This window comes from Branchiostoma floridae, chromosome 13 (genome assembly GCF_000003815.2).
Source record: "Branchiostoma floridae strain S238N-H82 chromosome 13, Bfl_VNyyK, whole genome shotgun sequence".
Taxonomy (NCBI): Eukaryota; Metazoa; Chordata; class Leptocardii; order Amphioxiformes; family Branchiostomatidae; genus Branchiostoma; species Branchiostoma floridae.
Genome location: NC_049991.1, coordinates 9692289 through 9704310, shown reverse-complemented (window position 1 = coordinate 9704310; position 12022 = coordinate 9692289). Strand labels below are relative to the sequence as shown.

The 12022-nt window shown below is 41.6% G+C and overlaps 1 protein-coding gene across 1 annotated transcript; it reads left to right on the top strand.

Moving 5' to 3' along the window:
- The first annotated feature begins 1268 nt into the window (after positions 1-1268).
- LOC118429696 (CBL-interacting serine/threonine-protein kinase 15-like) lies at positions 1269-10807 on the top strand. Its single transcript, XM_035840297.1, has 10 exons — positions 1269-1671; positions 2316-2456; positions 3061-3157; positions 4196-4339; positions 5734-5865; positions 8156-8272; positions 8633-8770; positions 9275-9395; positions 9602-9723; positions 10184-10807. Exons 1-10 carry the CDS (start codon positions 1498-1500, stop codon positions 10588-10590), a joined length of 1593 nt encoding a protein of 530 aa, XP_035696190.1. The 5' UTR covers positions 1269-1497; the 3' UTR covers positions 10591-10807.
- Positions 10808-12022: the final 1215 nt, after the last annotated feature.

The following is a 12022-nucleotide window of genomic DNA, read 5'->3' as shown; positions in this document are numbered from 1 at the left end:
GAAAGGGGTGTACTTTTGGGTCAGTGATCCTAGGGGGTTAAGTGTTGGGCCTCTCACGCAAAATGCTACTCGCTTCACAGTAACTAGTATTGGAACTATTAGGATGGCAGTGTTCGTGCTTAGCATGCGGAAAAGTACATTGTGGTACCGCCCAACAAAACACTACAAAAACACAATCGCGAAAATGTAGGCCAATGATAATTTGTCGAAAATCGTATGCATCAACAGTACTCCGTTGTGTAAGAGATATTGATGACCAGATTGAGTTAGGTATCAGGTTGACACGAAACACAGCATCTGTGCAGTAGATAAACCGATAACGTTAGAGATCATCAATCACTAACTTCTTTGTTCGACTTCGTGAAAGGAGTGTTGAAGAGCACACACGTTTTCATCGGCGTACTCTTTTCATTCATTTCGTGTTGAAGAATGTTGCTCGGTACACATGCTTACAACCTATCATTTACCTTAAATATAGAGAGTCTCCTTGCACAAACGTAAAACTTTTAAGACGTTAAAATGACTGACAGTTTCTTAAGATCATGTTGCGTCTGAAGTATAAGATCCTATAAGCAGGGGTGTTGCATATAGGCAGCCGTTATAGGTGTTTGCAGGAATATAAAAACACTTGGCACGCACCCAGGCACGCACGAGCCTGTGTTTTAGTGTTATTGACAGTGCCGTGTTGGAAAACCACCTGCCGTATGTTTGTTCTTGATCTAACAGTTTGTCCAGGCGACACCGAAGCTGTGTAAGCCATTATCCCATCTGGGATACTGATAACAGGCTAGGGTAGTCTCGGAGTGAGTCGGATAGCCTCGGACGCAGCCGTATCACTTTGGGCCCGAGTACTTCTTTCTTGTTATAACTTTGAAAGTCTCAAGAATCAACATGTTAGTTGAAGTTGGACTTTTGGATAATTGGCGGACCGAAAGTTCCCCACGGCTGACTTTCGAGACTACCGGTTGGTACACTATCAGTAGGGATGCAATCGAACGCCTGCTTTCTAGGCTATAATAGGCGTTCTTTAGTAGTTTGATGGGTTCGTACACGAAGCGATATTCTAGAACAAGAGAATTGTTTTGTTTTTCCTTCTTCTTCTCTTGTTTGTGATTTCAAGCAAAAACGCCACTAACGGAGGTGTGAATTTATTATCTTTAGGTCTTCGTGAAATCACAGTGCTGTTGACAACTTTGTAAGCCAATTTTGTGCAGTATTTCACTCTGCAATCCCAGCATTGCTCCGTTCTTTTGAGTTCCAGAGCGCATTCTCGAGTAGAACATGAAGTACTATTTCGTAACGTAATGGAACGTTGTTTCCCTGTGACGTCACAAGTGCACGATAGGAACGGTTTGTCATTTTGTGCCAATAAACGATCAGGTTGTGTTGCCCTGAAACGGGCCCTAAGGCACAATGCACTATTCTAGGTCACTGAGAACGTGTAGACACCACCACTACTGAAAACTTTCACACTAGCTCCCGATAACATACGACACCATGTGGTTTGGAAGTAAATCCGACCCAGAGCCGATGATCGAGAAGATTCGAGACGATGTTCGTCTGAGGAAGAAGCAGGGTGAGGGAGACTTCGCGCCGTGTAAGCGCGTGCAGGGGCTGGTGGCGGAGGGGTACGAGATCGGAGAGGTCATCGGAGAGGGGCAGTTCTCCAAGGTCAATCACTTCATATATCCACCTCTCACTGTGCCGCACGTGGTCTGGCTAACTGTTCAGGGTTTTCTCTCTCCATGAGATATCTTTATCTCAGGGTCGGCATGAAACTATATCTAGCAGGATTAAACCCCAGATTCTTTTGATGATCTGAGTCACATGTTTTATGACGTTTTGGTACATGGAAATCAAATATAACATTGTAGGAGGTCTATACTATATAATTTCAGATCGGAAAAAAACTGTTTCGAGGACCTACTCTAAACATTTTACAAATTTATGACCCATAGATAAAAGACTGCAACTTATAAGCAGTTTAGGAAGTCTCTAAAATCCAAGCAGATGTAAAAATCTACAAATCGTACATTTCTCAAGCTCCCGGGCTGGGGAAAGAAAGGCACACTCATCCACGTAACTTGGAACTTGAGAAACGTTACGATTTTGCCATCCTATATCTGCTTGGAGATTCTCCCATGTAATATTTATCAACGCCAACTCAACGCAAGCATCAGCTGAGTTAATTATGTGAGAAGTGTAAATGTATGTATGTGTTGGCACCCAATATATCCGCTAAGCTGCCCAGGTTTGCCATGTATAGCATTGCCTGCAATTTCTATAAAACTAAATCTAAATCATTCTCACCCAAGGTGCGGGTAGCCTACTGCCCCAAGATGAGAAAGAAAGTCGCGGTCAAGGTCATCTCTAAGAGGAAGGCCCCAAAGGATTACCTCCGTGACTTTGCGCCCAGAGAGGTCTCCATACTCCAGCACCTTAACCACATTTATATGGTGAGTTGTGGAATTGCGTTTACGAAGTTCAAGTTCACAGCAGACGTCAAAGGAGCAAGTAGGTGTCAACATGCACATTTTTCTCTATCCCCGACCGCAGTGGGTGGAAACTTTGTGTTGATATTGTCAAATACTCTCAGAGACGCATCGGGACTAATATGCACGGATGTGTAGATTGAAACGTAAAGAATTTAGCCCTATCCCTTTTAGAGATGTACGTAATCTATACTAACTAACCTTGGAGATTGGACAGCAACGTAAGAGATTATTATGAAGGCCACTCTATGTCTTTACTCGAGTAGTCGTCACTTCGCTAGAAAAATACATGTACACGGTAACAATCGACTGGCAGCCTAGGATGAAAATTAAGAAGTGGGCTAGACTTTAGGTTACAGTTCCCAATACGCACATGATGAAATGCTCTAGATCCAAAAATTTATACTTTGCACATGAAAATGAAATGGTTAAGATTGCTTATTAGTAAAATTACTAGACCTCACAAGTCCCGGCTTATATTACAAACACAAGTTGTATGGGAAACAGGTTGGCGGGTTAAAAACTGGCGAGACTCTGTCGGTCACGGTTGTGTTTTGGCCCGATTCAGATTGACATCTACCGGGCCCTGGAGGACAAGCGCAGTGTGTACCTGGTGATGGAATATGCCGCCAACGGAGACCTGCATGACTACATCAACACGAAAGGTCGGTTGTCAGTGCCAATGTCAACCTGTGTGGGCACCCGCAACGCCTCCATGCGATCAGAACCTACTTGAGTGGAACCAGAACTTGTTGACTCAGACAAACACATTTTCTATGGGGCGAGTTTGGTCGGTGGAAATAGATACAGGAGTGACAAAGTAGCCATTTTGCTCCTTTCGATAATGAGTGTATTCAAGCTTGTTTGTGTATTTTGCGGTGCTTTGAGGAGGGAGACAAAGGTACTTACAGTGGGTTGGATGTCTAATTCTGTTGCAATTTATCAATCAAACTTTAAGAATAGAATAAAATAGAACTTTATTGCATGACACCTGTACAGGGTACAGTGTATGGCAATTTGCACATACAATACATACATACATACAGAACAGTTTAACTACATGAGTTACTAGTATCTAAAAAATCTAGGAAACTAATCTATTTTACACATGGTATATAGTATTGACAATCAGGCTAGCATTATGTGCTGGTTCAGGACAGTATAATATTGTCTCGTTTTTTAAAGGAGTTATATATAAATTGACCGACAAAGGCAGATATATCAGCAGGACATGATAGTAACATATTAAACATTTCTGTCTTATTACTAGTAGGTGGTAACATTGTATCAGATTTGTATTTAATAGACTGTAACAATTCTTGTCTCTCTCTATCATAAGTTGGGCAATCCATTATAAAGTGGGATTCATCTTCAATATTATCATGGCATGTTGGACAAAATCTTTAAGTGAGTTTTATTTTTCAAAATAGCCATCCTTTACCACTGTTCTCTAAATACAAACACTGAAATACGAAGGTTACACGTCTCCTAATCTAGTATCCCGGTAAGGGAATACAGATTGTATTTGTTGATGTGTTCTTTTCTTTTTTTTCCCCCTGTAGCCAATCAGAGCATAGTTTAGACATTAGCTGTTATTCTAACTATAAGCGTTTTTACTAGCTTAACAAAAGGCTACGGGGAAAACATTCTGCATTTTCGCGAAAATGTTGCGTTTCTAGTTTCTTTCTCCATTTTCACCCCAGGCCATCTGGATGAGGCGGAGTCCCGTGCGTTGTTCCGTCAGCTGATCGAGGCCGTGGCGTACCTACACAGGGCCCGGGTCGTGCACAGGGACATCCGGCCCGAGAACTGTCTGTTAGCCGAGGGGAACCAGCTCAAACTAGCAGGTCTGTTATCACCCCTCCCCTCCTCAAAATGTTGTGTTGTGATAACCGTTACTTTATAGCAAACGGTTATGCTAGGGTCACATTTCCCACCGGGACCCGGCCGGGCTGTTTAAGGAAATTAAAACTTAGTAAAAGAAAAATCAAAATTTATGTCAAATAGGTATGTCAAAATTTATTCAAAATTTATGTCAAATATGTATATCAAAATCTATATCGAAAATCATGTCAAATCTATGGCAAATATATAAACTTTATGCTTCCCATGAAGAAATGAATGTTCAAACAAACAAATATACTTCATATCGTATTTTTCATTCCCAAAAATTGCCGGGCGGGCCACGGATTGGAAATGTGACCCTAGCATGAGACAGGTCCATAAAAGCCTCTCTGTCCATCGTACTACTCTCTACCTATGAGGTTGGAAACGTCTAACAGTGTCCATTTCCTGGCCTGACACATAAAATACTACCAGATTGTACACATGCCATGTCCAGACAGTGTAATCACACGTATCCTGTCAAATGACCCATACCGCATATGTATGACATCTACCCTCACCTCTACCAAGGCTAAGCCACATAGGGAGTAACACTTTGCTACATAAGGTGGGTGGCCGACACGCTTCCGTAAGAAAAACTTCCACAGCGTAATTGATTGTGTATACGACTTTACGGGACACTTCAGTGACCTTGACCGTGCGATAGGTTGGGATGGCCTTGGGTGTTAGGTTTAGGTCGGTCGGGATCGTACTCAAACAGGTGGTGACATTTGAGTGCGGAGGAGAGAGAGTGAGAGAGACAGTCAGAGGGGGCAGAGATAGATATCAGAAGAACTTTATTGGCACGGCAATTGTACATGGTACAAAGTATGGCAACAACTATTACATAAAGTACAAAATAGAGGTATAGGATAAAGCTTAACATCATAGTTAACATAACAATAAGGGCTAATATGCATAATTCATTCATATAGTATCATAATGAAGTAGGCTAATAATTAGCTTCAGTATTCTTTCTAATAGCAAAGCAGTCCTTGATGTCTGAGAGATCTCTCCCCACCCCCTCTCTCTCTGTTTCTGTGTATCTCTATGTGCTGTGTGTCTTGAAGGCTTGTTTACTATAATTGCATAGCAGGCATACTTCAAGCAAAACAACAACAAACCCTACAACATAAATACTGTAAATCGGTGTGAATTTCGAAGCTTCATTTGGATAATTTACGTTTGTCTGACAAACGTTATAGATAAACACATTTATCATTATCATTCATTTCGCCAGTTCCTGCTGTGTATGTTATCTTATGCCAGATCCTTGTTTACCTGTAAGGACCAGGTGAACCTGAAGAAAAGCAACGTCATCATCATCATTACAACGTCATCTTCTGTTTTGTTTCAGACTTTGGCTTTGCTCGATGGAATCGGAACAAAGATTTCCTGACCACGTATAGCGGTTGCTATGGTTACGCCGCCCCGGAAGTAATAGAGGGCGAGGCTTACGACGGAGAGAAAGCAGACGTGTGGAGCATGGGTAAGTAACGCCTGTTATATCAATTCATTCACACATACCTGAATATATGTCACTGTATAGCCTACCAATTGCAAGCGGACGCCTTCATCCTTGCAAAAACGAGACAATGCTATACTTTCCTGAAGCAGCATACTGTTACATGATGTACTGTTTTTGTCTATACCGTTAGACTAGATTGTTAGATTCTAGCAATAGTACACAGTTCCAGGTATATACAGATTGTCATACATTGTACCTGTTACTATGGTCGCACAAAGTTTCTTCTTATTCTTCTAATTCTATAAGTCGCAACTTGAGTTGCTTCTATCAGATATCGATGAATGACACAGAAGTGTGATGGTCATACCAAGAAGGTTGGTCATACCAATCTCCTTCTGAATAAATTCGCAATGATTTGGTCGCTGTATGAAATTTAGAATGCTTCAATTTGACAGACATGAAGGAAGATGTTGTGAAGCATGTGAATGTTGTTTGACACGAAAATTTGCCTCAACATAACTTTGAGCCATCGTGTCATGATGGATCATAACGTGGGATACACACCCCCGGCCGGTACATGTGGGGATATCATACCTCCGTTATATTTCCAAACCGGCGCCGGCCGGGCAGCTTTCGAGAATAAAAAGTATGGTACCGTACAAAAGACACCAAACTACATAAGACGTTAACAGAATAGTCGTGGGCATTATCTGCGAATATGTATTTTTACGTATACATTTCTATTTTTTGTCTCCACAAATAGCCAGGCCGGGGCCCGGTTAGAAATGTGACGTGGGGTACCCACATGTACCACGCATACCCCCGTTACCTGTGGGACGCATACCCCCTCCCAAGTTTATAGAGTGGGTACGTTTTCGCATTTGACCTCTGTAAAGCCAGGTCAACATACAGTGTGATGGGGAAACCATTCATTACAGAAGTGCGGTAATACCTTCCTCTTCCAAGTAACACATGTTTGTTTGGAATCGACGTGAGGTCAGCTTCAGGGTCAAGTCCAGTGCCGGTCTAACGCTTCAATCGGTTCCGTCTGGGAAAACTTTTGACCTCTCAAACACATGGCAGGAACAACAGACTGTCAGGGCTGGTTTTGTCTCTCTGCTCAGGTTTGGGCAGGCAAAGAGATCTGAATGATACCAGATGGCGGCGATTCCACAGTCCGAAAGTTTCATGTATTGTTATTTAAAAAAAACAACTTTATACTTCATATCGTACCATTTCCACATAAAGACTAATATCAAAGAAGCTCCTAAAAAGTATATAACAGACGTTGATTGGCATCCATAAGGTAATCATTGATAAAAGATTAAATATATATATATTGACTCGTACTCCATACTTCTGAGCACAGTTGAAGATTTAATTGTTTGTGTTTTGACTTACTATGCTTTTGACAAACATCATTTACCAGTTGTTACACTACTAACTGCACAATAATGATACTATCAGTGTCACACCTTGACTGGTAACGTTAGGTTTTAGCCATCGAGACGACCCGTGTTTATTTATAGACCAATCCCTGCGCCACCGTCCCAGGTCAGTAGTGTCCCGGCAGCTTGTGTTTAACGTTACCCCCAAGGTCCCGGTGTTGAGAGACATGTCTACTTAGGAGATAAACCAGGCAGTACAGAAGACAACCCGTATAGGCACAGCTTGAGTTACTAACTTAACAAAGGAAACAAAATAAATCTTCAAAAGGGGCGAAACGCGTGTCATTAGAACGAAAACGTTACAAGATAAACATCGCTGTAAGAATGAACGTTAGTACAAAGTTGGTTATCCTCCTTCCGAATATCGTTAGTGTACTGTAGTAACAACGCTAAGCCTGGTCAAGCTCTGTCTACATCGCGCTATCTTTTAAAAGGATGACGATTCGGGCCATTGTACAAATGGGTCATTCGCTGACATTGCGAACACCCCCTGTGGACACATTGTATTTCAGTGTAGAATTCTTGTAGAGTCTCAACTTTACAGGTATTAAACCAAGGTAAGCCCGTTAAAGCTAACGTCACATTCCCACAAAGGGGACCGGCCGGGCAGTTTGGAGAAACAAAAAGTACTTTAAAAAAGACAACAAAAACACAAAACGTACAAAAAAATAATTCAACGGCATGCCTTTCGTATATTTATTGACATAAACTTGAATTTTTCGTTTCCGTAAACAGCGCGGTCGGGCCCCGGGTAGGAAATGTGACGTAGGCCTAAGATATATACTGCACCAGTGGAGCGCTCAATACTAGATTGTATGTTCTTACAATATACAAAAGTAAAGTTCTGGTGAATGTTTCTACAGGTGCCACACTGTTTGCCATGCTGAACGGACGAGAACCCTTCCCAGACTCGGGAGATATCGGCATCCTACTCAATTCCATGGCAGAAAAACTCCGGTTCCATCAGAAGACTTCAAAAGGTTTTTGAATTTTTCCTTGACCTTGTCCAATACACGTTTGAAGTGATATCGCCAATTTTACAAGAAATAAGATACATATATGATTGCTGATACCTGACAGCCTCATGCGAAACATAACCTAAATTTCATGTTGATAGTTTTCCTGGCTCTTCAGTTCCTATCTACATAGCCAAGGGCAGACCTTTACACAGACAAACGTGTACATAGTCAATGTATGTGCGTATATACACAATAGCGCTTTCTTGCGTTTCTGTTTAGTACAGCACCTGGCGTTTTACCTTAGCAAGTGCATGTTACAACCAATGTGCTATGAACTTGGCAGTATCTAACTCACGACCATTGAAATATTTATCCCCACAGAAGCGCGAGTTTTCGTACGGACTATGATGAGCCTGGATCCCGACGACCGCCCAAACTCAGTCGACCTGCGCAAAGACGTCTGGATACAGAAGCCTTGTCAAGTCACAGACACCTACTCAGAAAGCTCCGTCACATCAAGTACGTGACGTTACATGTACCATCGAGCTAGAGCAGAACACTTGATTTACATAGAGTTTAAAACCTATCTAGAGTGTCATCTTTGGTGTTTCAAAGATAAAAAGCTCTCTGGATGGAACAAAAAAAAAAAAAACTGCGTGAAAAATACGCCGATGAAGGTTACACATTCAGGTAATTACATACGCCAAAAGCAGTTACTCAAGCAAGTGGACATGATTTTGGAAATGGTCAAACGTTTCAGGTAGCATCCACTATCCTTCGTCAGTGTTCACTGAAGAGATCAGGAAGAAACTGTTTTTATACCGGTACCATAACTATGAATGTAAAATAGCTGAAGACTTTGGATTGGAAACATGGTAGGACAAGGTCAAGCTGAAGACAATTTGGATTCCTTCTGATCGTTTCCCAAATCATATCCAGTCCCTTGAGTAACTGTATTTTTTGCGTGCATGTTTTTAGATTCATATTGCAAGTCATGTGGTTATTTAATGTAATTTTTCATAGGTGTCTGGAAGGCTGACCTTGACTTAAACCAGGAACACGGACTATCTGCTGGTCAGCACGGCTTTGAAGTCCCGCCCAAGACCGTGACCAAACTTCTCAAGTCTGTGGCGCTCAACAGCATGTAAGTAGAAAATGTCAAGCTTGAGAAAAGTCCTGCCATTCGATCGGAATACTAGTACCTCACAAACGTATTCGTAGGTAAATTCCTATTAGTTTTCCCGTTTATAACATGGACCATTTCATCAGTAAACAAACTGACTTTAGATGTAACAAACGGTAGGGTTTAAAAACAATTTTCTAATTTCTTTTATGTTTCCTTTTTTTCAGTGATGACGACGAGACTTTGGTTCGGGTAAAAAAGGGGGTGGCGAGGATCAACTCCCACGCGATCGGGATCAGTGGTCCCGCCGCCAGGAGAGTCAGTGTCGCCCTCACCAGTAACGTGGATGGTAAGTGTACAACGGCCCGGTGAATGCAATCGTGAACTGTCCGTATTATCTAGATAGTCGATCGTGTGTCCTGAAATGTCAACTGTCTTGTTACGAAAAATCGAATCCTTGCCGGCTGTTGGCTCTGTTATAACCTAATAGAAAATGCTGGGACAAAATCGTATGCCGGCCTTCGACGGATGTGACAACGTTGTAATACAAGAAAGGAAAGCCAAGCTCTGATTGATACTACAACAAGGTTTTTGCAGAGTTAAAAGTATGTTTGCCTTCTTTGTTTAAAAACTTTGAGCTAAAGGGCTAACGTTTTTTTAGTTAATTTAACTGTTACATCAGTGTATATAAGAATGTCATTCAGCACCAAGGACACCATACATACCTCCGTTGTATTCAGATTATCAGTAGAAACCACCAAGTATCAAACTCGTCAGGGATTCATTTTGTTTACATTTGGTTCCAACAGTGAGCAAGATTCCTGTCAAAGGTTCCGCCTCCGGCCAATCTCTCGGGCGCAGGATGAGCTCGATGTTACGGCGTTCCTCTAGCGTTTTGCGCTCGGGCTCCCAAGTCCAACTCCCCGGCTGGGAAATCATGGACGCCATGGTAAAACAGCGCCAGGAGGAGATGGAGAGGGACATGAAGAGGGTACACACCAGTTTCGGGGCACACTTCGCCGCTGCCGCCGGCAAGGCCAGGAGACAGAGCATCGCCGCCGACCGGTTCGAGTCGGAGTACGTACAGGTACTACACGACAGTATCTATGAGAAAACCGGCTACGTCGTTGGATCAGCGCACAAGAAAATGGAGCGGCTACGTGGAAAGCTGGAGAAGTTGGCTGCAGTGGAAGAGACCCCTAGCGAGGGGTGCTGAGATCGCACCGTCTACAATAGCTAACTTCATCTTAAACCAGTCCTGTTGATAACCCAGTCCTACTGGCTTTTCAGTACTGTGTTGGTGCTCGCAAAAAAATGCAATTGTTTACACGTACATGGAAGTCAAAGGATGACAAAAACTACATGCGTAATTTTAATGGTATCTTTACTGAATGAAAAACTGCAAATGTTGAATAAACAGATATAGCACAGTACAAGGTGTATGTGGTATCTTACTCAGGGTTAAGCTAATACATGCTTTTAGCAATCTAGAACCTTTTGAACGAAAACAACATAATTACGCACCATACTTTTATCCACATCCTGTGGTACATTTGTTACACAAGGGCTAACGATAGTGGCCATCTATATACACATACACTAGACATACTTGACACTCTAATATATGCCACCAAACAGAAGTACACGACTTTTAGCACCACCCATTTTTGCAGCGAAAGATATAATTCTGTATGCAGGTCATCTGTAACTCTACTGGTGGGCGCCTTACAGTTACAACCCTATGATAGTTATTAATTTTCTCATGACATTGCAGAAATAAAAATGACAAATCATGAGTTAAGATGAATCAACACCATGGTCACATGTACAGGCTATTGACACCTGCAAACACATGCATGACAGAAAATTACACATTCAACGTTAGTTATCAAATAACTTGCATATTTGGTAAGCTTCTGATTTGATGTTGCAACAAATTTAAGCAAACTGAACAACTAGAAGTTGCCAAAAGGATAAAGATAAAGAGAGGAACAAAGGTCCTCTCCAAATGCTTAGCAGCTAAATACCATCTCTCTTGATTGTAACCTTATTTCAAAACAAAAGTACAACAACTATGTCCAAAGTTGTTTGCACAGTTTTCGTCGTCGTCGTCGTATCCATTTCGTAATGTAAATATATTTCTAGCTCCTTTTTTTCTTTTTCACTGCAGCATATACAAGTAGATCACTGAGTGCTTGTACACTCTATAAAACGTGTACACACACATACATGTACCACATAGTTGAAAAGGTATAAATTCTATCCGGGCCCCTTTCAGCGGTAGGCTCCCATACATATTTACTATTCAGGTTGGCATTTTCAATACCTTATTGCTTTCACTTCCTTCAAAAATACATAAAATCTTTTTTCTGATTACGTCCCAGCATGTACATGTACACTTGTAATCTAGTTTTACTATCAATCCTACAGGTTATACTTACACATGCACAAATATGAATCATTTCCTTTCTACAAAGTGCCACAGCTTATTATATATACTAACAAGCAACAATAACAATCCATGACTGCAGTCATATCACTGTTCCTTTGTACTTTTCTTAGTAACGCTATCATTATCAAACCACATACGAATCATATGCCATATGTATAAAGTATTGTAGCTGTCAAGAAGATTTCAGGCATGTATA